Genomic DNA, 27,972 nt, shown 5'->3' on the forward strand with positions numbered 1-27,972 from the left:
TTTCAAATTTAAAGAGGATTATGGCCCATGAACCCCAGAAATGGTGGGTAGAGGTGTGAACCTTTGAAATTCTAATTGCAGACCAGTCTGAGGAGGTATATACTTACCGGGGCACAATATCTCATTGTTCACTCTTCCTTTCCTGGCCAGAGGAGATGGGGAGGAGGAGCTGTATAAAATAATCTGCAAGTAGAACTGAGACAACTGATGGTCGCATTTTGACTGTGAATTCAGTCACGAAAGAAATCCCTGGCTGTTTACCATTGCAGCTAGCTTAGCTTCTTGTAATAAACTTGATTCGTTCCATTGTCAGGCCAAGGGTATACACAGACTCAGCTCCAGCTGGGAGGGATCTCTGTGATCATTGTGGCACCCTCACCCCTTTATTTTACAAGTGATGGCACTAAGGCCCAAGGTGACAGTATCAGTTATTAGGAGAGAAAGCTCAGGAATCCAGGGCTCTCGGAACTGAGGCAATTATTGACCGACTCTCGGTCTTTTAATAACAGCTCGTGTTTATCAAGCGTTTGTATACGTCACACATTTAGAATGGAAGGAGCAACCCAGCCCAGAGGAAGCGACAGGCATTAGGTCACTTGCAATACGGAGGAGAATAGAATCAATGCAAAGTCAAAGTCAAAACTGACTTCCAGCCTCGAGGAAGACCTTCTTGGAGTGAATGGAAATCTTAGCGTTGGGTTTTCTACTCAACTGGTCTGTGGGGTAGCAGAGGTTTGTAAAGTTTATTCATTTATTTCGAGAGAGACAGAGACAGTGCAAGTGGGGAAGGGGCAGAGAGAGAGGGAGAGCGACAGTCCCAGGCAGGCTCCGCATTGTCAGCACAGAGCCTGACACGGGGCTCGAACTCACGAAACTGTGAGATCATGACCTGAGCCAAAACTAAGCTTTGGATGCTTAACGGATTCCCACCCAGGCGCCCTCTCATCTATTATTATTTAACAGCCTCATGGAGTAAAAATTGGTTCATCTTGTGAGGCAACTAAAGGCCTAGATCCCATAGCCAACAGGGTATCTCTGGAACTCAGCTTCTCTTCTCTTTCCTTTTCTGCCCAAGATGTCACCACGTCACAGAGGCCTTCTCTCATCATTCCTTATGCCCTGGCGCCTCCATCACTTTATTTTATATGCACTCCACTCCTATCACATATTTGTTGGTTGTCTGCTTCCCTACCAGAAGGTAAGCTCATGAGAGCAGGGACACTGTCATTACCGAATCTCCAGGACATGTAGTAGGCCATTAGTAACTATTTGCTGACAGCCGGGTGATGCCCTGGCATATGACACTAGGCTACTTCTCTGTGCTAGGACCAATGCTAGATAAGGTCTCTGCCTTGGGCACGCCATTGTAGTTGTGGGTAAGGACCAGGGACTACTTAACCATACAAGATGGCAGAAACCCAATCTTAGGGGAGGCCACAGGGCCAACCTTCCGCCCTAAGGGGGCGCATTTGGAGAGGACTTTCTAAGGCTGCTCCTGTTGAGTCCAATTACAGGAACCGATCCGTGGGAAGCTTCTCAAGGGCCTGGCTTTCTTCTTTTCTTTTTTTTTAAACCGATTTTATCCGCAATCAGTGGTGAGAAATTAAATGGATTCTTTGGCCTAAGTAGATTGAGCTAGTTAAAATAGCCATCTGCCGGGACCAGGGAATGAGCAATCTGTTGGTGCTTTCTCCGCTGAAATTTGGCATCTGCTGAGCGTTGTACGCCATTTGCACCTCCGGAAATGCCTTTTGCACTCCTGACCCTCATGTGTCCTGCGGGTTAAAAAAAAAAAAAAATTATAGTGCAAATGGAAGATTAGAAAATTGTACAAAAGCAAAAATCCTTTCATTTGTCTTAGCATTTTAGCAACCCAAGCAAACCGCACAGAACTCGCCTTCCAATGGCGGGGAGCACCCTGCACGGAGACCTTGGGCGGGAGCCCAGCGAGAGCGCGGTTGCAAGCCGGGGCGCCGGGCGGCTCCTCGCTCCGGGCCCCGGGGCCGACCCTGCGCCCGCACCCTTTTCGCTCGGCCTGCGGCCCTCGCAGCAGGAGGCGGCTCTCGCGGCCTCGCTTCCTGCACCCACTCGGGACTAAAAAAGAACGCGCGCAACTTTTTTTGGTCCCTCTTCTCGCAGAACGCTGGCGTAACGAGCTTGCTGAAGTAACCGCTCCGGGGGCGGCGCCGGGAAGCTGGCTTCCGGGGCCCCGCAAGCCCCGCGGCCCCCCACCCTGGCGCCCGCATCGGAACGCGGCCCGGGAGGCGGCGCGCCGGCGGGGGCGGGGACGGAGGCGGAGACGGCGCGCGGGTGGAGGCGGGGCGCGGGCGGCCGGGGGCGGGGCGGGGGGGCGGTGGCGCGTGCGCAGAGCACTTCCTTGTTTGTCCCCGTGACTGTAGCGGGAGCGCCGCCTGCCCGCCCGCCCGCCCGCGGGAGTGTGCGCTCAGTCAGTCGGTGTCCTCGCCGTCGCCTGTCAGAGCGTCTCAGGAGGCAGCGCCGGCCGGCCCGAGCCCCCTCGTAGCGCCGCGCCCCCTCCCCCGCCGCCGGCATGAGCACAGGGAGGCGGGTCCCAGAGAGCCCTCAGCCTCGCGCGCGGCTCGGAGTTTGAAGGGCCCCGCGCCAAGCGCCGCCGCCGCCCGCTCCGCCCGCTCTTTCTCCCGCCGCCGCCGCCGCCGGGCACGGGAGCCGCGCCAGGCCGGGCGCCGGGTGGCGGGCTGCGCGGGGCGTTCATGAGCCGCCGGGCGGCCCGCGGCCCCGGGAGCCTGCGCCGTGACTCACTCCCCGCCCCCGCTTGTGTCTCGCCCCCCCGGCAGGATGCCGGACCAGATCTCCGTCTCCGAGTTCATCGCCGAGACCACCGAGGACTACAACTCGCCCACCACGTCCAGCTTCACCACGCGGCTGCACAACTGCAGGAACACCGTCACGCTGCTGGAGGAGGTAGGTCGAGGCCGGCGCGCCCCACCGGGGACCCCGGCCCGCCGGCCGGGAAGCCTCGCTGGCCCCGCTCGCAGTCGGATCGGTTTGATTTCTGAGCAGGGAGGAAGGGGATGTTGGGGGCCGGGGCAGCCGCCACACCCCCTCCGGAACCCCCCCACCCCCACTCCAGGTGAAGAGGGGAGTTAAAGATGTGCAGCCCCCTGCCCCATTTTTCGGGGCGCCCACCCCTCGGGGCTGAAGATGGGAGGGGGCTGGAGGTGGGGAGAGGACTGAGCGAGCTCCTGACACCTCTAGAAAAAAGAAGAGGGAAGTCCTCTCCCTGTCTTGGATCCTTCATGGGTGCCATACAGTCTGCTAGGCGCTTTCCGCATCCTTCTGACCCTGTCGTAACCCGCGAAGTGGGTGGTGTCAGGCAAGAGGGCAGAAGGAGGCCAAGCAACGTGGCCAAGGTCACCAGCGAGGGACTGGGAGATGGTCAGTGGATGCCCCTGTCCAGGGCACGGCTCAGCCAGGCAGGCTTAGCTGCACAGGCAAGGGCCGGTGGAAAAACCCCAAAGGAATGAGGGGAAACTCAGGCTGAGATTGCCTCCACCCCAGGATTCCAACCCATTCAATCTCCTAAACCCTGGGTGGAAAGAGAGATCTGTGCAGACAGGTCCCCACCGGGCTCCCTTCACCCGAGGGTTTGGTTTTGCCAAGGCTGCTGCGCCAGCAGGACTTGCCCGCAGGGCACTCATAAGCTGCGAAGGGAGACCTGAGGCTGCCGGGAAGAGCTGGCCAGAACGGGAGAAAGGGGGGCCCCGAGACTGCAGAAGAACAGCTCAGCTTATCTAGACCCTCCAGGGAGGCATTGTGGGTGTCCTGGGCAGGGCCAAGGACAGAGCCATTTCCTTTAAAATTGAAGTGAATGAGTGATAGGGCACAGTGGGTAGGTAGGGAGGAACCCGCAAGCCCAAGAGCCGCAGAAGCCTCTGAACCTCAATAAAAATAGGACATTTGTCCTGGAACTCTGCACCATCTGCAAGTGCCATAAAGCACCACTCCCCTCCAACCAGCCAAGCCTATTTCAACAGGAAAAGACAGCATTGGGGGAACCTAGGAAGGCAGATCGTTTTCCTGGGGTGGATTATCTTGTGGTTGGTTTATTTGAGGTTTGGGGAACTCTCTGATATAAGCTTACCACAGCCAGCCCTTCTGTCATATTTAGAAGCTTGGGCTAATGTGGGCAAACTGCCCTTGTACAGGCTTTGCTACTTTGAAAAGGTTTGCTACTTTGAAAAGGCCAGGTTAAGTTCAGAACTGGCGCTCTGAAGCACAAGGTCCTAAATTTTAGAAGGAAAGAGATTTCTTTCCGTGCTGGGTCCTCTCGTGCCTGCCTGGTGCAGTGAGTTAGTCTGAACGTTTGATGCCAGTGAAGGATGCTTCTAGAGTTCTCTGTGAAGTGAATGTTGGGTCATTGAACTGAATTTTGAAATTTAATGGGAGAAATAATACCACCTACCTAAGTTTGTTTGAAAGCTAGACAGAGGTAAATGGATTTTACTTTTTTTTTTGGCTTTGTGACTTGTCAGCAGTCTGTTGCACTAGCCTGACGTCCAGTGTCTGGGAATAAACAGAGTTGCAGGGCATTCAACCCCATGATGGGTCTGTCCTTCATTTAATTGTGATAAATTGGAACATGCTGATACAGGGGCATTTTGCATCCTTTATGCCTTCTGAAGGATGGGACATCGATCAGACTGAGTGGTTATTTTCCTTCTAGATAAATTTTTCAGTGTCTTCTAATAGAGCAGTGAGTTATTTTAAGTTTCCATTTCTGCACATTCAGATAGTGTTACTGTATTCTGTTTGTGTGGGGTGTGATAAGGGAAGTAGTTGACAATGCTGTTTGGGGGGGTGTACCCATGTATGTTGCAGCAATTGAGGATAGGGTTAATGTGAATTATATGCAGCTGCTCTTGATGTTAGTGTGAGGTAAGGTAACTATGTTTAAAAGTGAATACAACAAACACTTTTTTTTTTTTTTTTTTTTAACGAATACTGTTCTGCAAGGTCAGGTAGAAAAATAGATCTAATCATAATACAAATGCGGTCACCATGCATTTCAGAAGGAATCCGAATCAGGCTAGAAGTTCAAAAGTGTCATGTGAGAGTACGCTGGTAATACCCACGTTCTCAAAAATATGACAGTAAATGTTTCAGTCAGAATGCCACAATCGTTTTGTAATTCTTTTGCCGAACTTCACTATGGTGCTGGTCAAGAAGTCATTGCCCCCATCTGCGTCTTTTAACTCTTGAATCACATGTCATGAAGTGGGACTCGTGAGGAACTGCCGTTTGCATAAATGTGAAATATACCTGGTATTAGTTTCTTACTGATAAGCAGCACAGTTGAATTTTTATTTTTTCCCCTAAGTTTGCACATAAGGAAGGGGCATATTATTGCAAATGTCTTTAAAGGATCAGAATTCAGTTCTTAAAAAATATGGGGCATAAGGCTATTACTCTGAAAATGTAAGAGAAAGTTTTGGGGGCAAACCACAAAATCTTGTTGACGTATGCTTCAAAGTGAGATAGTTGGAAACTTTAAGAGTGCTGTTTGTGTTCCTTTGTGGTTATTCTTAGGAATAGGACTTTTGGGTACTTTTTTGGTGATGTGGAAACTTAGGAATAGAATTGATTTGGGCAGTTTGGAATTCTTTTTTAAAAATGTTCTAGTTCTTAAATGCCTTCCTGTTTATTTACAATTTTTTTTTTTTTGTTTTTCTCTTTAGGTTTCTAATCAACCTACAGAAGTCTCAATTAAAAAACTATAGCTCCCTAAGCTTGGAACCCTAAATTAGCCCACATTCCCCCTTTTGGTATGTCCTGTTGGCAAAGCCTGTGCTGGGCTTTACAGATGTTGGTGCTTTTATTTAAATCTCTCTGTGATGAGCCCTCTAGGAAATGGGTCAGAAATGCGTAGTGAAAAGAGGCGAAGAGGTTGCTCCCTCACCTTTGGGGGGCAAAGGGTCCCACTTGACTGTGGGAGTTAACGGAACACAATGCGTGTCTGCCTTTGGGAGGCAGGCATGGATTAGCTGCCCGGGTTTCATCCTGATGTCTGAGTGTTTTCCAGGCAAAAAGACAGTGTTTTGCTTATTCAGCAGAGCACAGTGACGTGTGCCATTTTACTCGTGACCATTTGGAAATTATGAGTAAATTACTAGGAGAAGACAGTTTTGCTGAGAAAGGAAGGGAAGCCGGCATTCCAGGACCACTGAGGGGGGAGACAATAAGAGACGCTCTCCATTTAAAGGCTTAGACTGGTCAATACTTAGTGCTTGGTGAAAGGGAGATTCAACATGATAAATGAAGGTCCTCTTGGTTATTTAATATTGGGGCAGCACTTTATCTTTTGTGATGATGGAGGGGACATGTTCTGCCCATTTATTGAACTTTTGAGCCTCATTTGAGTTTTATGGAAGAGGGACACTTGTGTCCCATTTTACAGAGAAGAAAATTAAGGCCTAGAGAGATGAAGTGATTTGTCCCCAAGGTCAAATGGCTAGTAAGTAAATAGAGTTAGGAAATCCTTAAACAATTATGACATAAGATAGATGTTCTAAATATCTGCAAAGATATAGTTCATTGGCTTTGTAGAGAATGTACGAGGCTTCACTTTCATTGTACCTTCTGATTTTGATCTTCTGAAACTGAGGTGCCTGAGTTCCTAAGTGGCTTAGTTTTTTTTCATGTTCACATTCCAGGGAGTTCTTAATAGTAATACTTAAATACATTACTTTTTTTTTTTTTTTTTTTTTTTCCCTGTGCTTTTAGAGACTTGGGTATGGTTTTTCAGATTCAGATGTGGTAACTTATTTGGGCGTAGTCTGGGAACAGCATTCACTCAAAGCATTTCTGGGGAGCACAAATCATTTTGCTCAGTCTAGCTGAGATATTGGAGTTGTCTGGATTGTGTTATGGAGAAACTAATGGTCTTTGAGAAAGAGGTAAATAAGGTTGTCATCCTTAATCGAGTAGGAGGGGGCAGTTCACAGGTGGGGGAAATGATATAGGATGTTCACCCCAGCAATGCAAACTGAATCACTCAAATTACCATCCATTCAGTACACAGGTTGTCCAGTGCCCAGCAGTGTGTTAGGCCCTAGGGATACTAAGGTGCTCATCCCTGCCCTCATGAAGTGCATAGTCTAAAAGTTTTCTTATGGGGCCTGACAAATGTGGGTCTTGCACTAGAAGTTAGCTTGTTTTAACACACGAGATGTGTTTAGTTCTTTCTGAAGCCACAGAAATGTTTGAAGAAATGAGTGAAGGTGTGGAACGTAGATCCATTATCCAAGCTTCTTCCATAGTGACTGTAGTTACCAGTTATTAGCGTTCCTACTATGTGGGAACTCCACGCATACTATTACTTAATGCTTACATGTGCCCTGCTGTTATCATTGACCCCATCTTCCAACAGTGACTCTTTTGCCCAAGGGCACACGCACAGTAAGTAGTGGATTTGGGCACAAATCCTGCTTCTGTAGCACCCCGTCGCGTGCTAGTCAGATGTCATCTGTGTGTGTTTCTTTGCTCTCCAAGAAAGTTTTGGTTTTTTATCCGTGTTCATTTGGGCATCATCTGCTTTGTGGATGACGAGAGGTCACTAGTCTTTGATAAATGCTTTTAGGTCCTCCAGTGTTATCCGTGGGGTCTCACACATAGGGCCTCTGTGGCCAGGGCTTGAAGTCTGACCTTATTCATCAGCTCCAAGTGCTAGAATCAAGTTGCTTTACTTCTCTTAAATTTTGAAAGCCGATAAACTTAGCATCAAGTGTTAGTTTATACAGCAGCTGCTAAAGTTGGTTGTGGTCTTTTTTTTTTTTTTTAATTTTTTTTTTTAATGTTTATTTATTTTTGAGACAGAGACAGAGCATGAGCAGGGGAGGAGCAGAGAGAGAGGGAGACACAGAATCTGAGGCAGGCTCCAGGCTCTGAGCTGTCAGCACAGAGCCCAATGCGGGGCTTGAACTCATAAGCTGTGAGATCATGACCTGAGCCGAAGTTGGACACTTAACCAACTGAGCCACCCAGGTGCCCCAAGTTGGTTGTGGTCTTAAAGAAAGGTAAATCTCAGGCAGGGTTCAGATAAAATCAGGGTTGGTCCTGCGCATTGATTGAGCTTAAAAAAATATATATATATGTGTATGTATATAATATATATTTGTATGATTTATATAAATATTATACATACATACATATACATACATATATGTATAATACATATATTATATGCTTTTTTTTCTTTCTGATCTCTTGAGGATAAAACCACAAAAACTGAGTTAATCTTCTCTTGATGTTGCTATCTTACGCAAAATTCCGGGCTCTGTGGTCCAGCCTTCTGATCCTGTTCAGGGGTACTGAGGGTGAGTTTTCTTTGGACATAAGCAGCAAAGGTCAGTGAGCAAGGAATACATTTATTTTCTTGCAGAAGCCAAGAGAGCCCAAAACTTGCTTTATGTACCAGAACTCGTGCTTTTTCTAAAATAAGGCTCAAACTGTCAGCCACGTGTTCCAAACTAATGCTGTTTGCCTTTCATGTACATCTTTAGAGTTTAAACACATTTTCCATGTGTACTGTCTACTAAAACCCCTTTGTGGTAGCATCCTTATCATTCTTTTACATATGAGTAAAGTAAGGCTCAGTGAGGTAAGTTACTTGACCAAAGTGACACTTGTAGTAATTGATAGACTTGGGCTCCGAATGCAGGATCACTGCCTTTGTTTCTTCTGTACTTCACTGTCTTTTGTGCCTCTTGTTTGCTGGTTGGTTTGTTTTGGTTTTTGTCTTTCAGAGCCCATAAAAAAGACATCTACCGATTTTTATTCCCACTTGATAGCTAGTGCCAGAGATAAAGGATTTGGGGTAGAGAAGAAAAAAGGGAAAGACTGTTCCTTTTCTCTGTTCTTCAAAGATCTCTTGTTGGATCTCTCTGGAAATCTCTGCCATTTGTAGGTAGAGATGGGGCTACCCGCCGCACCCCCTCTGACTCAGCAGAAGCGTAAAGGACCCGGTGGCTTCCAGCTCCCCCTGGAATACTTGGTCTGCATCTGTTGACTACCTTGTCTTTGCCTGCAAGCAGCCCACAGCTCCGGCCAAAGACCTGCTGCCCTTGGTTGGGGTTGCTGTAGGAGTCTGCCCGCCTGCCCCTGGCTTCTTGGTCATCCGTAGCCCTGCCTGTTTGCTGGGTGCTGCGAAACACTAGACATCAGAGCGTCATGGAGCTTGGAGCAAGTCCAGTCTGGGACTTCCGAGCCTAGGACCCTGATCTCTGAGGGGCCCAGGAAAGTGGTGATGGGAGTCTAATAATCACTTGGCAGTTTTTCAGAAAAATTAATAGATGCCTTAATAACGTGGTTCAGCCTACCTCTCGTGCCAACTGTTTTTTTTTTAATTTTTCTATCTTAACCACTTTTTTTTTATTTTTTTTTTTAACGTTTATTTATTTTGAGACAGAGAGAGACAGAGCATGAACAGGGGAGGGGCAGAGAGAGAGGGAGACACAGAATCGGAAACAGGCTCCAGGCTCTGCGCCATCAGCCCAGAGCCCAACGTGGGGCTCGAACTCAAGGAACGTGAGATCGTGACCTGAGCCGAAGTTGGTCACCCAACCGACTGAGCCACCCAGGCGCCCCTTAACCACTTTTTTTAAGTTCGTTTATTTAGATGGGGGAGGGAGAGTCAGAGAGAGGGAGACAGAGAATTCCAAGCAGGCTCTGTGTTGTCAGTGCTGAGCTCGACGCAGGTCTCAAACCCATGGACCCTAAGATCGTGACCTGAGCAGAAATCAAGAGTCAGCTCCTCAAATGACTAAGCCACCTGGGTGCCCCAACTATCTTTGATTTGGGCTGAAATATATCAGCTCAGTGGTGTGGCACTGATTATCTTCTGCTGACCAGTGCTTGGATTGCTTGTTAGAGATTCCTAATATTGCGAAGCAAAATATGATCTCATTCCTGTGATTGGTTTGCTAGAAGAACCTTCGAGTTTTGTAACCCCATTGGAGAAAGCTCGCGAGGGATGAGGACCCACTTAGGCCTAGTTTAGTCCCGCTGTGGAGACTGAAGCCTAAAATGGGAAGAAATTGAGCAGAGATTTGAATTCAGATCTCCCACCTTCCAGCCTGGGCCCTTTGCAGTGTGCTTTCCAAAAGGGCTATGGAAGCTGTTTGTGCATGGTGGTGGCTCTGTCTCTAGACCTTGCTTCCAGGTCAGAGGGGTGGAGAGTAAACCTGAATTTAGAAACCTTGTCTTGCTAGCCAGTCTGCTGGTGTAAATTTTGGTCTCACAAGATACACTGTAAGGCCACAGCAGCCCTCCCTGATGCTGGGTTTAGCAACTTTCATCAGAAGCTTTTTGGTCCTGGATGTTCCAGCATTATCCAGACTTTTGTCTTTATGTCTGTGAGTTAGGGGAGCTGCCAGAGAGGTGGTTTCCATTTATGTAACCTAGTCATTTGGTGACTAGAGCCAGACCTTGGCCTTAGCCATTCCCACATGAGTAAGTGATGCAGTGGAGACCACTTTGCGTCTGAGCCTCCGTTTCCTCATTTGATGAATAAATGGCGTTGTTTTGAGTGTTCAAGGACAAGTCACTCCTTACGTGACTGCATTACTGGTAATATATGGCCTGATGGATGTCAGGGTCTGACCATTTAGTCAGTCTTCTGTAGGGCAGGGAGGAAGGAGGTGAGAGGCATATCTTGCTAGGGAGGTGGGCAGAGTTCTCTCCACTCTGCACCAGTGGCATCCCTTGCGTTCCGTTACCTGGGTTCCTTGCAGCCCTGTTCTCTTATAGTCCGTGTCCAGCAGCCTCCTGAACCTTACGGTGTCTTAGTTTCCTCCTGGGGAACAGTACCTACCTCTCAGTGAGTCTGTGTATGTGAAGTGCTCAGAACAGGGCCTGCCATGATAGGTGCTCTAGAAATAATTGTTCTTACCATCCTCCTGCTGTTGTAGGTTATTATTGTTGGATTAGACCCTTGAATGTGTACCTGAGAGGACAAGATGTGGTCAACCCATTTCAGGAGGGTGGGCGAAGAGGTCAGACGGCAGGGCCAGCCGTGTGCCTTCCGGGACCTGGGTGGTGGAAGTGTAGATGAGGCCAGAAGGAGGACTGGGGCAGCACCAGCACTGTGACTGTTGGGGATCATGGTCAAAGCCAGTTTGACCTGAAACAGACTGACAGCTCAGTTTTCCTCTGTCCTCTGCTCTTGGTGGTGCTTGTCTGAAGGGAACCACTGACTGGTGCTGCCTTCTCTGACCCAGGCCCACCCCGTGGGCTCTGCTGGTGCAGGCACCCCATCTGTGCTCCCTTTGTCACTGCTGGTTCTATTCCCCCCCTCCCCCACACCGTGTCCCTCCATTGGTGCACCTAAGTGATGACCGTGCTGCCCCCTTTGATTTGGGCTGGGACTCTGGGGTAATGAGCCACTTTCTCTGTTATACAGTAAAGCAAGTATTTGATTTTGGTCATTTGTGGGGAGGTGCTGGGGGAAGCATTTATGCCTTGGCGCTGGTGGCAGCTCTGTTGTGTGCTTTACTGATTACAGCCCGAAGCACGGAGACCACAAGGAATTCTATTTTGGTTTGGAGGCAGGCGCCTTAAAGCGAAAAGGACTTAGCCTCAAATTTACATTTCTGTGTGTCTCATAACTTCTTTTCAGTGTCAGTAAAATGAGTTTTAATTATTTGTGGGGCAGGGGTTTGGTCAGTCCTGGAGGCACTTGACCCCACTTGGTCTTCATGGAATCTGAGAGTTCCAGTAGGCTCTTCCAGCTCAGAGCACATTCTGAGCAACGCTGTGTCGTGATGCTGTTTGTGGTCACTTACGTAAGAACTGAATTTTAATGCTGGGGCTATGGTGTAATTTTCCCCAGAGAACTGGAATATATGTCCCCTTGATAAGAGCGCCCAATGTAGCCACCCAGAAACTGGAAAAACAAAACCAGAACCTCATGCACCAGTGAGGTGAAGCCCAAAAGACGATTGCATTTTGGTACCAACTAGTAAAGAAAGCAGAGGTGGCTAAGTCAAGCTAGATCGTCCCTTTCGCTGCCACATGTGCTCTGGGTGGGTAAGAGTATAAGCTCTTCCAAGCCCTTTTATTATTAATACAACCTGGATACCTTGTGTTTCCATAGCATTGTGCTCAGGGGCGAGGGCAAGGATGGCCGTGTCCCCAGTGCCCAGCATAGCACCTGACCTGATGACTGTATTATGAAATCAACTTGACAGAGTTGGAAAAGGGCTTTAGAGACCATGTGGTTCAATTCCTCTTTTCTGTGGATGATGAAGTTAGGCTCTTTTGTTGTAAGGGACAGATTCCACCTCCCCCCAACAAAACAAAATACGGCTAGTTCAAGCAAAATGAGGATTTGCTTTAGGGCTGTTTCCTGGACATGAGGGGCAAGAATGGTAGGCAGTGTGGATATTTTCTTCAGGACAAATGGCAGAGGACAGCAGCCCTGGCCCTACCTGCTCCCTCCCTCTAGTGCCTCCCACCCTATGTCAGCTGAGTCATCGTGCCTGATTCACGTGTCTGCGAGGAAGGATTGGATTGGCCCAGCTTGGGTCAGGACACCAACACTAGTCCAGTCGGCTTTGGCTAGGTTGCTGGGGTTACCTGATGGGTGGGCCTGAGCCCTGGCCTTCGTCAAGGACCCGGTGTGACTCTGATCCTCAGAGAAGGGAAGAGGGTCTGTATACCCAGACCACACATCAAAGTCTGGACTAGGGTCCGGATCTTTTAGCCCCACGTCTTCGTCCTTTATTGGCGTGAGAGCAAAATGGGGACCACGGTACCTCACAGGGTTATGGAGAGAACCAGTGGGGAAGGTAAGGCAGCTACATGCCTGGCACCCAGTGGCACTTGGAAGATGTTTACTTCTCTGCCCTTCCCTCTGCAAGTCTCACCTCCCCTTGACCCTTCTGCAGTGTATTCATTCGGGACATTTTGAAGGGCTGTGGTCAGAGTACTCTGCTGCCTAGTTGTAGCTTTCCTGATGTGGTCAAGAAAGACCAACATTCCACCCAGGGTGTGGGCAGAGAAGAAACACCGCATTGCTGGTTAAATCCACAGTGATGACATGGGTGCTCAAAAAATAATCCTTCATAGATACCCAGGATGGATGTAAGACCGCAGGGCAGCTAGGTTCTGTTGGGGAAACTTTCTGGTTTGATTGGCCTGCTCCCGGCGTTAAGTAACAGAATTGCATAAAGGTTTGATGCGGCTGACAGCTTTCCTTCCATTAAGTGGCTTCTTCACTGACCAGTTACACACAAGATAAAATTTGAGCATCTGCATTGTTTTGAAATGTGGGGAGTCTTCCTTTATGTTTCATTAATTTTTTTTTTTATGAAGCCCGTTTCCTTTTCTTTGTAATGTTTATTCACATTAATAGCACTTACATAAAATTAGATACTCCTTATTTCCACAAAGTGCAAATCAAAATAAGCGTTCGCTGCTGGCCCAGCAGCTGCTGTTGCTTTAATAATGGTAATATTTTTCATAGCAGAGCAAGCGAACGCACTGCCTCCCAGTAAATAAAATGGTGCCAAGTCAGATAACGCCGGTACCCTCCCAAGGTGTCTGCATTTTGTGTTTAAGAGTTTGAACAAATTCAGAATCTGCGAACACTACATTTGAAGCAGCTTCTCAGTGCTCAGTGCTGTGCTGGACACCATACACGCATCACCTTGCTCTGTTTCATCCTTCCACTGACTCTGCGGGCGTGGGTGCTGTTGTCCCATTTTACAGTTGATGAGCTGAGCTTAGAAAGGAGTCAGTCCAATCCAGGCTCTTTCTGCCTCCAACTCATCCTTAAGAAAAATGCTTTCTGTTGTGAATGGAATGCTAATGAGCTAGAACCGTCAGGAAATAGGCGTCAGCTGAAGCAGGAGATATTTAGGTTAGAGTTGAGTAAGAACTTCCTGACATGGTAAATACCAACTGGATGGCCACGGAAATAGAATTTTTTCCCGGAAACTGATTTTAGGACAATCTCGTCGTTGATTGGCTAATGAACTAAATTTTGTACTTCGGTTCATACATGTTTTTACTTTTAGTACATTGTAAGTACCTTGGGGCCAGGGATCCCCTGCCCCCCCCCCCCTTTTTAACTTAGTTGGCACTCAGAAATTTGACTAAGATTATATTAAAACCATTCAATTTATAATAGTTGAGGGCAGATCTGGTGAAGATTTTCCAAGTACTGCTGCCTACCTCTGTACTTTAGTTGTATGCCTACTGATTGCATAGAGCAATTGGAAAAACCCTCCATTACCAGATTTCCTGAAGGTTGTGCCACGTATTTATGGCACATCTGGATGCTGAGCCGAATTCGTGGTCTGTCATTTTGGTGTCTGCAACCTTCAGTCTTTCACTGGGTTAGTGATTTCAGTAAGAGATTGCTCCCACTTTCCGAGTCTCAGCTCTATACTGGGTACCTTACGTGCATTCTTTTTAACCTTCATGTTGTCCAACTAGTGCATGATGGAGCAAGGAGACAAACCTAAGTCTGTAGGTCTCTATAGCTCTCACCTTCTCTTTGCCAGCCAACCTCACTTTGTTGTGATTCAGCTGCGAAGTGCGAGGGAATGGCATTGGGTCAGGTTGGCATTTACTTTCTTCGTGGAAACAAACACACACAAACAAGACCCGCTTCTGCTAGTGGAAAAGGAAAGCATTTTCCACTCTGTATTTGTTTCCTGTGAGTGGGAGGTGTTTAAATTTAGGTAATTTATATCCCTCCTAGGGGGCAGCCAATTCATGATGTGGTATCAGAGGGATTAATGAGAGAATTGGTATTTTCAAAAAGAGTTGACCTCTCTGATTTTTCTTTATGAGTGGCAAGTAGTGAATCATGATTTAATGAGCAATTGTGCTTTGGGTTTACTCTCCAGTATTTTTGTACTCTTAATGATTTTCCAAATGCTTTCTTATGTATTGTCTCGTTTCATCTACGCAACACTTTGTTAGGCAACAAAACCCCCTTTTCCTCATTTGTGACAGGTGAAAACTAAGGCTCAAAAAGTTAAAATGATTTGTCAGTGGTCACAAGACTGAAAAAGCATCCTGAGGCTGAGGTCAGTTACCAGCCTTGTGTTTCTGAAGGAGACAGACTTACATCGTAAGAGATGTTTTGTTAAGTAATTTTTAACTTAATACCTTTTGAATAAAAACCATATATTTTATTATTTGCATTGTTAGATTATTAGATCCCCCCTGAGTGCACACACACACATGTCTTTTGTAGTTCTTTTTTTTTCCCTTTAGTAGCTCAGTCCTTCAAGTAGATTTTTACTTTGTTTCTGTTTTAGTTTGTTTGTTTGTTTTTTACTTTTACACCTGTACAGAAGTAGGGACGCTGGTGGGAACTGCCACATAACTGTCTTCGTAGCTGTTATCTGTTTCACCATGATCTGCTCTTGGTCCGTGTTTTCATCTCTACCCCCACCCCCGAACTGTTAAATTAGTCCTAGATACGTTTTATTTGTAAGTATCCTAAAAGATAAGGGGTCGGAGGCTGAGGGGGAGAATCACATTACCATTATCACATCTGCAAAAAAGATAATTTTCTCAAGATCATTAAATATTCAGTATTCAAAGTGACTCCCCCCCCCCCCCCCCCCCGCTTTTAAATAGTTTGGTCAAATCAAGATCCAAATGAAATGTATACGTTGAAATTGGTGTATATTTAAAATTTCTTTTAATCTGTGAGTAACCCCTCTTTTTTTCCCTTGCAATGTTTTGTTACAGAAATGAGTTGTTTGTCCTGTAGAGCTTCCTGTAGTCTGGATAATGTTGATTGTATCTCTGTCGTGTCATCTAACATGTGCTATAATCTATTGTTGACACACTTCTGTTGCTAATAGTTTTATCACAGTGAAGAATAAAAGGAATGCATTCCCTTTGTAGAAAACTAGGGAAAGCATAAAAGTTTAAAAGTCACCTGTAACCTCATCACCTAGATTTGGCCGCTGCTACCATTTCAGCTATATCCAGCTAATTTTCATTGAACACGTCATGAGCATTTTCCAGTATCATTGAAAAGTCTTCAATAACACTTGCTAAGGCATGTCATTGTATTAATGCTGTTTCCCTCTTTCCCTTAAGTTGCCCCAAATGAGGAGTTTGTGTGTTTTAAACAGTTGGCTCAGCAGTTGCCTCAAAGAGGACCCGCTGTTGAAAAGAAAGCAGTGAATATTTGTATGTGTCTGTCGTTATCTGCACGGGTGTTGACAGAGTCCTAGAAGTACAACTGCTGGGTCAAAGCCAGGTCTGTTTGTGAGTTTCTGAAGCAGTCGTCGTGCTGCCACGTTCCCCACGGAAGGTGGTCTGTGTCACGTCACACGCTTAGGCCTGGGCAGAGTCTGTAAAAGAGCTTTTCTCCACACAGGGACAGCTTTGAGTGAGGCCTTGACCTAAACGTTTCTCTGAAGGAGACAGTCGGGCTTGGGGTGTGCTCTTGCCCTCATCTGTGTGTTGGTGTGCTAGAAGTTACCGTGAGCAGTGGAGAGAAATAGCCCGTGTGGGTGTTCGCAGGCTGTCTGCTTAGAGGAGCGGCCGACTGAGAGCCACTGCCATCTCAGTGTCATGGGGAAGGGGCAGCTCTGCCTTGCCAGCCCGCCAGCCCCTTCATGGCGGCTTCTCTGCCCTGTCCAACCTCTCTGCCGAAATTCTCTCTTACCCGGAAATGAGTTCATGGGTTCGGGAATAGAGAGCTAGCATTCACCGTGGAAAGAGGGGCACGGGTGGAAGAGCGGACTGCTCCTGACCAGGCTGCCGCCCAGCCACAGGTCTCCTGTCTCCTTTGCCACGTCCACAGTTTGACTTCCCTTTACTAACCCCAGGGAACTTTGCTCCAGCTGAAAAACTTTTTTGGACCAGTAAGTATCTTTTGCAGACCTGCTGTTGCCACATCATTCACCCATGGTTGTGAGCTAATTGGGTTGTTTTCTGCATAACACTTGGCTGGGAAGTGGGGGGGCGGGGGGGAAGGGGCTCTTCTAGAAGTGAGGTGAACCTGCTGGGGCTTTGGGGTTAGGGCTTTGAGAGCAGCCTGAGGGAAGGAGACTCAAGAGGAGGAGAAGGTGCCAAAAGCCACGTTAACTCATCTTTTCTGAGAGCTGGCACGTGGTTTTTCCAAAGGCAGGTTGTATTTCAAGTGTTGTTGAGACGGCCCTTGGCGAGGGAGCCGCATCACTTTCTCATGTGCATTTGGTACCTTACGGGTTCCTAAGGCAGTTTTCCTGGGCTAACCTGGGAAGTCAACCATGAATGTTTTCCTGGGGTGGTGTTTTCTCAGTTCCAAAGGTTTCAGAGAGGCCGGGTCCTAAGTCTGAGGTTGCCTCTGAACGTTTGGGGCCTCTCCCTCCCTGGGGCTTGAGAGAAGTGGCTTTCAGGGGCATTTTTCTCAGCGGGATTTCAGCATAGAGTGGACTTCCTCAAGTCCAGGTCTACTCTGGTAGAATTTGCTGGGTTCCCTGCCGAGTAATTTACACGTGGTATCTTATAGAAGCTTCAGAGCATCAGGAAAGTAAATATTAACTTCATCTTTTCAGTTGAGAACATTGAGCCTAGAGAGATACAGTGACTTGACCCGGGTGTGTGGTCAGTGGGGAAGCTGGAATTTGTGAAGCCCAGGGTGTTTCCATGATTGGTGTCATTGTCTCTGCCCTCTTGATACCTTTCTTCATCCTCCTGCCCATTTGAGGCTTCTGGCTTCCTCTTAGGTCCCAGGATTCCCCCCGCCCCGTGATCACCCTGGCCGAGGACCTGCATCTTCCTTACCAAAGTCTGCTTTTAGGTAACTCCCCTGGATGAAAACGTCAGGGCTGATTCACCTAAAGGCATTGATGTGATAAGGCGCCATAGCAGCTCCACCCTCCCAGAGCTGTTTGTACTTCTAACAGTGCGGGATGCCCTGGATGCCCTGACCCGTCAGGAGGGGGGCTTTCAGTCGCTGTTGGGAGGTAGTTTTAGGTGGTGAGCAGGGGATCCTCTCACACCTAGCAGTGTAGCTGGCTCTCTCTCCCCACATCTGAGTCTAGTGAACTGTTAGAAACAGCGCCAAGTTAAAGACTCTGCATTATTTAATCTTTGCATCAGCCTCCGGAGGTGGATTCTCAGGTCCCCGTTCTACAGATGGTAGAAACAGAGACTCGGAGAGGTGCCAGGTTCTCCACTGCTCTGCTTGCATTTCTTACCCAGGACCTCACACTGCTGCTTGGTCAAGTCTGCTTGTGGTGCCAGACGCTGTGGGCGCCTCACCCGGGCTTGCTCTTGCAAGTGTGAGTAATGGACAGGAGCCTGCCATGGTGACACTTTCATTATCTGTCTGTTCTGGGGAGCGGGGTGGCCTTCCTGGTGCCTCGTGCCTACCCAGGCGTGCTGTGGGTGGTGGGCAGGCTTTTACTCTGGAGCTGTCAGTTGAGAGCTTAGTGTCGATTTCACTTCCTGCCATAACGCATCATGTCACTTGACTTGGTGACTTAGCTTGATCTGTTAGCAACCCCCCCCCCCACAACCATGTGACATTACTAAAGCAAATATTGGTTTTAAAAGAACCCTATTCTGAAACAGCGCCCTTCCCTGTCCCTCCCCCGCCTCCCCCCCAAAAAAAACCCAAAACTAGTATTTTACCTAAAGCCTTCTGGAAGTGTTTCAGCATCCATTCAGGTCACTGAGCTGTCCTAAGCATTCAGGAGCCATTATAATATTATAGTAGCCACAGTTTATTAAGCTGCTCTTTGGAGGCCAGTACTGTGCTAAGTTCCATAGGTAAATCTTTCTAATTCTTAAAGCAGCTTTGCATGAGTGTCTGCATTTTATAGGGAGGAATTAGGTGCGACCCATGACTGCCCTGATGGCACAGGTAGTCTGTGGTAGAGTTCATGTTCAGACCAGGCCTGTTGGGCCCTTACTGTCACACTACTGCCTGAGGCATTATAGCCCGCTCAAAGAAATTGAGCCTGGAATGAAAAATTCGAAATTCGTTGTTTAAAAATACGTATATCTTTTATGGGTTGAATATAAGAGTACGAATACCAAAAATATCAGTTATCAGATATCTAATTTCTGCTTGTGCCCTTTCTCCCAGAAACACCATAGTATGAAGGGAGAGAGAGAGATTTGCTCCATACCCAGCATAAATTGTTACCCAGGGTGAGTTAATTTGCATTGATTTCTGAAGCAGTAGTGGTTTCTTCCTGAGGGTCTGATGTCCTTTGACTCCCTTGTAGGATAAGTTGCTGTGTTGTTCTGTCTTCTGCCTCTGAGGGAAGACGGGGTAGCTTTTCATTTCCTGGGAAGTTCCCCCTTTGCCTCGCAGCCACTCATTTTTTCCTCAGGACTGTATGATGCTTGGAAAACAGCCCATTGTTTGGGGGTCACTCCCTTCTCCAACCATTCTGCTCAGCCTTTTCTTCATGTAGGACCCTCCGTGTTGAGATGCTGGTTCCAAAGCTGTTGTGTTACTGCTGAGGACAGGACTTTCTTTTATCTGTTTGTCAGTTTCCACAGCCTGGGAGCCCATAGAATGAGCCCTATTTGAATGAATGCACACCCACACACACATACTGGAGGGACCATGAAGATTTTAGGCCAAGGTGACCCTGGCTCTGTGTGCGGAAGAATTGAGGATAAGGAGAGTCTGGGAGTATTGTCTGTAGGACTGATTGGGAGGGGAGCTGGGAGGAATTTCAGGACTTGTTGAGTTTACGGGAAATCATGTAACCTAGGCACTTTAGAGCCAAAAGTAGACTTAGAGATCATGGAGGTCAACCACCTCATTTTCCAGATCATTGAGATTTCTCGTCAGCCTGGTGTTTGTAGCCGTTGCCTCCTTCAGGGCACAGAACCATACAGATCTCTTTAAGTTAGTGCTTTTATTGATTTAAACACTTAACTGATCATCTTGTTGCATTTTAAGTCATTGATTTTGTTTTGTGTTTGAACCCAGAGATGGTTTTTGTCAGGAAGGAAGAACAATTTTAAAAATTCTAGGAATTAATGAAATAGAACAGTTTATACCAGTGGGAGAGAATTGCCCAATGCTGAGCCTTGTGATGATGGCCCCACCTCCCACCTCGGCTCTTCCCTTCTCCCACTTCCCGGTCTTGGTTGTTAGGTTCCCTGTGGCCCCCTCGCCCTACTCAAGATCTCTTGTAAATTTGCCGGCTCTTAGAATTTGTTCTCTACCAAGACCTAAATTATCTGTCCACGTCTTTTCCACAGCACGATCCTCTAACAGCTGAACGGGTTCCCAGTGTCTAACGTTTGTGCAGCACCTTACGGTTTACAAAGAATTTCTGGGTATGTTCTTTTACTTTATGAGGTAGCAATGAAGAAACAGTAGCTCAGAGAAGTTAACTTGCTTAAAAGCTCACAGAGGAGTGAGTGCTGGTTAAATAATGATTCCTGGTGAGGTGACTCTAGTGCTTCTGGCTTTTTCCTTGACAAAGACCTTATTTTTCCTTTAAAAGCCTCCCTGATGAAGGGTTACTCTGTATTTGTTAAGCTTACCTAGAATTCCTTGAACTTCAGGATTCATTTCCCACACTCTCCTCTGGGGGGAGAATCCATGCTCCTTAAGTTCTTGGGTGTTGTGTCCCCTGCCCCCCTCACCGTGAGTTTGATTGTCAGGCCAGCAGCCCCAGTTCTGGACCCGGCACCCAGCAGTGAGAGCCCAGCCCCAAGCAAGCGGTAGGAGCCCTAGCGGGGGGAGGTTGTCAAAGAGGTCCGTGATCTGTTGGAGCGGCAGACTGGCCCGAGCAGCAGAAATGAAAGAAATTCCACACAGGTGTGTGCAGGACCAGCCAGAGTCACCGAGGGTATTGCAGACTGTTTGCTGGGGTGGCTGTGGGCACCAAAGCTATTTGGGAGTTGATGGGGTAACAGTCTTGGAGGACGGTCCCCCTCTTTATCTGCTGCACACACATCTTCTGTTGCAGCTGCTGGCTACTCTTTGTGGACCTTTCCTGTATGCAGAGTACTTTAACTGAGCAGCTCATTTTTAATCAAATGCTTGCTGTTAATCACATACCATTCTAACTTAACTGCGTCCACTTGTTTCAACCTCACCCCCACCATATGAGGTCGGTACTGTTCAATGTCTGCCACTTACTGACTGTGCTGTTTTGGGCAAGATGCTTGATGTCTCTGTGCCTGAGCCACCTGCTGCCAACATCACCTGTGAATATGTGCTTTCTTCCCAACTGTAGTATGTGTTCTGTCCTGTTGCTTGGTGTTCTATTGCGTGGGGCTGTTGTGAGGGGAAGTGAGCCGATGCAAGTGAAAGATCAGGAGCTCCTTGATAGCCTGCGCCCCCCCGCCCCCCAGTGCCTCAGTGTGTGACCCCAGGGCAAGCCTCTGCACCGCTCTGAGCCTAGCTCTTTATCTGTCAAATGGGTATAAGAGACATTGAAAGGATGGTTGAGGCTGAAAGGAAATAATGGCTATTGGGCGTCTTATGTGCTGCATTGGCACACGGTAAATGCTCAGTGTAAGTGGTAGCTGTAAACCCTAGGGCCATCCCCATGGGGAAGCTGTCCTCACCCTTTTATGTGTAGATTAGATAATAGGCTCAAGGGGTCCTGTTAGCAAGGCTGGCCAGTGTCCTAACAGAGGACAGAATGTTTTGGTGAAAGGGAAAGTTTTCAGGTTGGGGGTAGAGGAAAGGTAAAAGGTTAATTCAAGAAAAAAAGGTGTTACAAAAGCTCTTTGCAAAGCTGTGGGTAAGATTCTGCTAGCCTTTAGTACTTAAATTTTCATGGGGTGGAAGGAGACTACCTACCCACTACCTCTGTGCAACCCAGCTTTTATTTCCTTTTTTTTTTTTTTTTTTTTTTTTAAAGACTCTGCACCCAGCATGGGCCTCAAACTCACGATCCTGAGATCAAGAATCACATGCTCTACTGACTGAGCCAGCCAGGTGCCCCCAGCTTTTATTTCCTGATAGGAATATAGTTCTGTCTTAGTTCCGACTTCTAAAAATACCATAGACTGGGTGGCTTATAAACAAGAGAAATTTGTTTCTTGTTGTTCTGGATGCTTGAAGCTGAAGGTCAGTGTGCCAGTATGGTCAGTCTCTTGTGAGGCCCTCACACAGTGGAAGGGACAAAGAATTTCTATGAGATCCCTTTTATATGACACTAATCCCGTTCATGAGGGTTCCATCCTCGTGACATAATTATGTCCCAAAGGCCTCACCTAACACCACCACTCTGGGAGATTAGGGTTTCAGCATACGAATTTGGGCCGGGGGGTGGGATGGAAATACTCAGTTCATTGCAATAACATTTTTGTTTTTTGGTTTTATTAATTATTGTGGATATGTTAGGATTTGATTATTTGGGGAGGACTAGCAGGCGTAATTAGCATTCAGAATTTATAATGGCGTTTCTCTTTGAAGTATATTCATTTTTGATACACTGTGGAGACATTTCTGAAAAAGTGGTATGTTGCATTATTACCTAGGACTCGGGCCAAGTGGTTGATAGAGGAAATGAACCCAAATGTCAGTTAATATAGGCGTTGCACTAATTGGTATTTTTTTTTAAGAAGATTTTTTAAAGTTTATTTATTTAGAGAGAGAGCGAATACACGAGCAGGGAGAGGTGGGGAGGGAGGCAGAGAGAGTCCCAAGCAGCTCCACGCTGTCAGCACAGAGCGTGACGTGGGGCTCGAATTCATGAACCATGAGATCATGACCTGAGCCTTATTCAAGAGTCGGATGCTTAACTGGCTGAGCCACCCGGGTGCCCTTGCCAGTTGATATTTCTAGACTGTTTGCAGCATGTACCATTCATTTGGAGTTAATATGATCATTGTTGTAAGTAGGTGCTCAAACTTTATAAAATGTAATTTAGCTTGGAAAACACATGAACATCTTGTGAAATATTTTGGAATCCATTTCATCCTTTTACCAGCCTGTGTTTTTATCTTCTGTCGATTGGCCAGGCCTTTCCTTATTTGCTAATACAAGTTTTGGCGTGAGTTTGTCTGACTGCTCAGCGTTTGTCATTGCCCCTGTTACAAAGGTTCTCCAAGGATGGTCTGGGGTCTGTGGTGGTCTCAAGACCTCTCAGGGACTCTATGGGGTCAAAACTATTTTCATAACAATACTAGGGCATTATTTATTTGCGTTTTTCACTTTATTCTGTCAGAAATGTATAGTAGAATTTTCTAGAGGCTATGTGATGTGTGGCAGTGTCATCCTGCAACAGCTAGTTAATTTGGAAAGTATCCTGTTTTAATTTCTGTTACAGCCAATTTCAATAGACACAACCTACTTTAAAAGAGTGCCAAACCTCTTTGGGATCTTTTAATTTTTTAAGGATGTAAAGGGGGCTGAGACCCAAAAGTTTGAGAACCATCACCCTATTGAGCAGGCCATCTCGTGGTTCATTGGCCAGCCAGTGGAGGAGCCTTGCAGGTGTCTGCCCTGGTCTGAGATGCCCACCCTGGGCATAGAGCATCAGGGCTGTTTTCTCCCAGCAGGGGGAACACTGGACATGGCAGTCACCTTGACTTACGTGTCTTGTCTAGACACGTGTAAAGGAAAGAAAACCCAGAGGGCCTTTTATTTCTGTAAATGCAGTGGTTTCCACTTGTCTTCCTTGAGGCATGGTGTCTTCTTTGTGATAGGTGTAATTTCAGTTAGCACATAAAGAACTTGAAAACAAAGGACTAGGGTGTAGTGGAGTTGGATCCCTTCTGGCAGCTGTTTTGCAAAGGTTGTTTCCAGAATGAAAATAAATTAGCAATTGTGGAGTTAGCAATTTTCTTTGGAAACTTAGCGATACATCCATGAGATGAAATGTTGGCTGTTGCAGTTTTCTGGTGGTTTTGTTAGAGAACTTCAGAATTCCTGTATTGTGTGACTCTGTCATGGTCTGCAGGATAGAATTTCAGTAGCACCAACCGTTCTTCCAGACTTCTTCTCTTTTTTCCTCCTTCCCCTCAGTGGTTTCATCCCTTCCCCCCTTTTTTTTCTGGTGTGAAATTCTTCCCTCTTTTGACACATTAGAGGTGTAGACCACAGAGCAGTGTTAAGTATCAGCCTCCATCTGATAAGAAAAAAGAAGGGTTCCGGATCTCTACGATGCCCTTCTGTCTCAGACAGCTTGCGATCCTTCTTGGTGAAGCCTTGGATATGCAGCCCTGTGCCCTAGGCAACCATCAAGGTACCCAGCACCCTCCATTTTTGCTGCTCATTTGCAGGCCTGTCTTTGTCTAGACAAAAACTAGACTAAAATGTACAGGATAAACATGTCTTACTGGGTTTTTATTTATACTGGTTACTCAGTGCCTATTTAAAGAGCATGTGTAGCTCATTGAATATTTGTTGAATGAATATATATAAGTCATTCAATGGCCTCTTTCTCCAGGTGGTGTCAGCCTGAGACCAGGGATCCCCCTTAGAGTGATACATTTCTTCAGCAGCTGGAACCTCAGACAAAGAGACTGCTGGTACAGGACTCCACCTCTCTGCTCTTGTTCCAAGCAATTTTGCTCTGACCCCAGACTTGCATGCTTCACTCAGCCAGATAAGGTCCCTGCAGGTGTTGAGCTCATCCTTCTTGGCGAAGGCAGTGTAGTGATGTGTGTTGTTAATGTGATGTGCCCCATGGAGCTTTGACCATTTTACCCTGAGAAATTATCACTATATTCCTCCCAGCCACATTCAGAACTCCTCTCAAGGAGGATACTAGGATATATTCTTCTCCATCTAGTTACTGTGCACAAGTACATATTAGTGCTCTATTTACATGACTGGTCTGGTTGGCATACCCTTGTTTTGGGTTATTTCCAAGCAGTTTGAGCAGGGTGCCCATAGCAACGTGTATTTTTGTTTCTGTTTACCTGAGTTCCTTATTATAACTTCTCCCAGCCCATCACGGGTCATACAGACAAATGGACCATGACACATCCAGAATGAATGGGTGTGCATGTATGATACCTAAGAGCCTTGGCCTACATCCAGCATTCACCTTTTTCTTATTAGCACATTAATGCTAGGACATTGACCTGATTTGGCACCTTGGGGAGACCTTGACCCTGAAGACAAGAGCTAGGACATAAGGAGAAGTCTGTAGTGGCTCTTGTTTCTGGATGATTCAAGTAGGAAGGAGACATGAGGATATTTTTGCATTAATGTAGTTCTTTCCTACTTATGGGGACCAGCTGCAGGGAGTCCCTATCCCTGTGTTCTTCCTTTTATTACTCTTTTCTTTCCCATCCTGGCTGTACTGTGTGTAATTGTCATCATTGTTAACTGATGAGTAAATTCTAGGACCTGTGCAGACTCATAGCTTTACTGTAAGTATTAGAGCTGGACCTTAAACTCTTCTTCTTTGACCTCCAAGCTTTGTTCTCTTTCCATTGCCCAGGACTGAAAGTCAGGAGGGAGAGCAGACCACCGTGATGCCCTCCACCCAGGGCAGGGAGGGACTGCTTGGGTGTGGGGAATGCTCTGACCCCTGACTCATCTCCCCGGAGCTGGTTTATTGCCTTGTGTTTAGTTGCTAGTGGCTCCTATGGGGTTGACTTTTCTGGAAGAATGTTAACTGTTTTTGTTTGTATGTTTGTTTCTTTTTAAGAGCTAGTGATTTCATGTTAGAAGCATTATGGACTTTCCTTTTTCTGGTGCTGAATTGTGTACCTTGATTAACAGATACGCTGTGCATTTTGTGTTTGCGTTGGCTGTTAAGAAAACCCAGCATCTCTGATAACATTATTCAAGCTTCCCACAAGATATTTGTCAAGCCCTTTGCAGTAAGAGGGAAGCTCCCCCATCACAGTCCATTTATTGCATTATTAATTTTGGTTGAGTGCTATTTAATTATTGATGTTTTATTGAAGGCTGGTTTGGCCAACAGAAGCAAGCAGCCTGACTGGGAAGGGATCCTTTTGTCCCCGTTGCCTGGCCCAAACCATCGGCACACTGTCCTGTGCAAGCCCAGCAGCTGCATCTACTAGAAGTTCTGTCTTGGCTGAAGCCCTCCAGCTGCTTTCTTACGGTGCACTGGGAGGAGATTTTTGCCTCTAACGGGAGCTGTTGGATGGAGAAATAGTTCCTCTTCAGTGTTTTCTAGTGGCTTCATTTGGGGTTTGACATTATTCCAGCCGAGTAACATCTGGTTTGGTTGTGGAGTAAAATTTCCCTTTCTGGCACTCTAGCATCTTTTACTGGGGATGCACATAGGTGCTTTTGGTCCGATAACGGATACGGCAGTGAGGACTGTCAGGAAGTTGTCTGCCCTTGGTTGGCTTTGCCGTGCTCCACCCAGATCATGAGGCTGTTGCATGTTTCCTGAATCTTTCTGTTGCATCACGTGAAAGATGCTGACATCATCCATCCTGCCTCACTCTTTATTATTTCTCTTAAATACCTTATCAGGTGCACTGGAGACATTCGTCACATATATTGGCTCCTTTAGTTTGTCATGTCTTTGTACAGCTTGCTTTGCGTGTGTCTCAGACTTTAACATGCACACGAATCACCTGGGGAGCTTGTTCGACGGCTTCTTCTCATTTAGTAGGTTTGGGGAAGGGCCCCGTGTTCTGCATTCCTTACAGTCCGTCAAGTGATGCTGCTGCTGCTGGTCCACAGACCACACTCTGAATAGCAAGGATGCAAACAGACGGTCCTTACGTGTGTGGTGTGATGCACAGGCACACGCAGGCCCTTGTGATTGTTTCGTGTGAGGCAAGAATCATTGCCTTGGATGGGTGGATCATTCCATTCTTTCAGCAAACATTTATCTTGGGTCATATGAGTGGGAGGCATGATTGTTTTTAGAGGGCTGCTTCTGAGGCTTCCTTTTGCAGTATTTTAATCCCAGGTGTCCATGCCTGGTGGGCAGTGATTGCACGGCATTTGGAGTCGAGTAGTTTCCATTGCACGCGGCTTGTCCCCATTCTGGGCCTCCCTTCCCCTTATCTGTCTTGGAAATCTCATTTCCCGGTGGTCATACTTCATAATCATTAAAGTGCCTGGACTTTGCACTTGCTTTTAACATCCTGAAAACTTACTGCAAATCATGGGCTGAGACCAACTGGGCAGCACCATAAAAGAAATATTTCCCTAACAATTTTAATAACCTCTTGTTTGGGCTCATACTTGTGAGTAGTTACTCCTGGTGTGTTCATAGGGCTTTCTCATGAGCTGGGGTTCCCAGCTGACCTGTGATGTCTTTCCCTGGCCAGAGTGCCCTAGGAGTCACCAGTGGGGTGGGACGGAGAACACATCCCTAGCTGCAGGGACTGCTGGACCCCCTTCACCCCCCCAGTCGGGCCCAGAATCCACTGCTCAGCTCTTTCTGTGTCTTTTTTCACTTGGGTGGTTGTGTACTCTCCAGACACTTGACTTCTGGCTTTAGATCACAATATTTCCATATGCACTGTACACGGATAGGACCCTTGCTGTCTTTTGCTTTGTCGGCTGTCAGAAGTAGGTGTGACCAGCCATGGTTTGAATCTGATGCCCCTGGGTTTGAGTCTTGGCTGTGTATCTCACGATTGGTCAGTTTGCTACGCTCCCTATGCCTCAGTTTCTTTGAGCCTTAGTTTATCTGCAAAACAGAGCTCCTACATGGACCTTGTTGTGTGATACTGAGGATGAAATGAATTAATTGTGTGAATGCCTGGTGGAGGGTCTGCTTCATGACAGGTGTCTGTTTAATGGTCCTTCTGGTGTGAAGATGGTCAGTGTCTCCACATGAAAAGGAAGGGAACCAGCCTGAGACCACACTGCGGGGCAGATAATGCTCACATTAGGGGAGGGAGCGGGAGCAGGGGATATGCTCCGGTCCCCAGTTCACTCTGAGGGGAGGAGAGGATAAATCGGCCCTCCTTATGCTTCTTGTGTCAGTGACAGAGCAGTGACAAAGAATTTTGGGAATGAGAGTGAGCACAGGAAGCTAGTGAAGGAAAAGGAGAGAGGCTTGATATTCTGAAAGGGAAGTGTGCACGTCCGATACG

At 47.0% G+C, this 27,972-nt stretch overlaps 1 protein-coding gene across 4 annotated transcripts in view; it reads left to right on the top strand.

Moving 5' to 3' along the window:
- ASAP1 (ArfGAP with SH3 domain, ankyrin repeat and PH domain 1) overlaps positions 1–27,972 on the top strand; it is a 348,090-nt gene that overhangs the window by 71,107 nt on the left and 249,011 nt on the right. For all 4 annotated transcript variants that reach the window (XM_086695637.1, XM_086695635.1, XM_086695638.1 and 1 more), the window contains exon 3: positions 2,814–2,940. In XM_086695637.1, coding sequence (XP_086551763.1) covers positions 2,814–2,940 — 127 coding nt within the window. The remainder of the gene's footprint in view (positions 1–2,813; positions 2,941–27,972) is intronic.

Source organism: Puma concolor, chromosome F2 (assembly GCF_028749965.1).
Source record: "Puma concolor isolate L17-30 chromosome F2, mPumCon1.1.hap2, whole genome shotgun sequence".
Classification (NCBI taxonomy): Eukaryota; Metazoa; Chordata; class Mammalia; order Carnivora; family Felidae; genus Puma; species Puma concolor.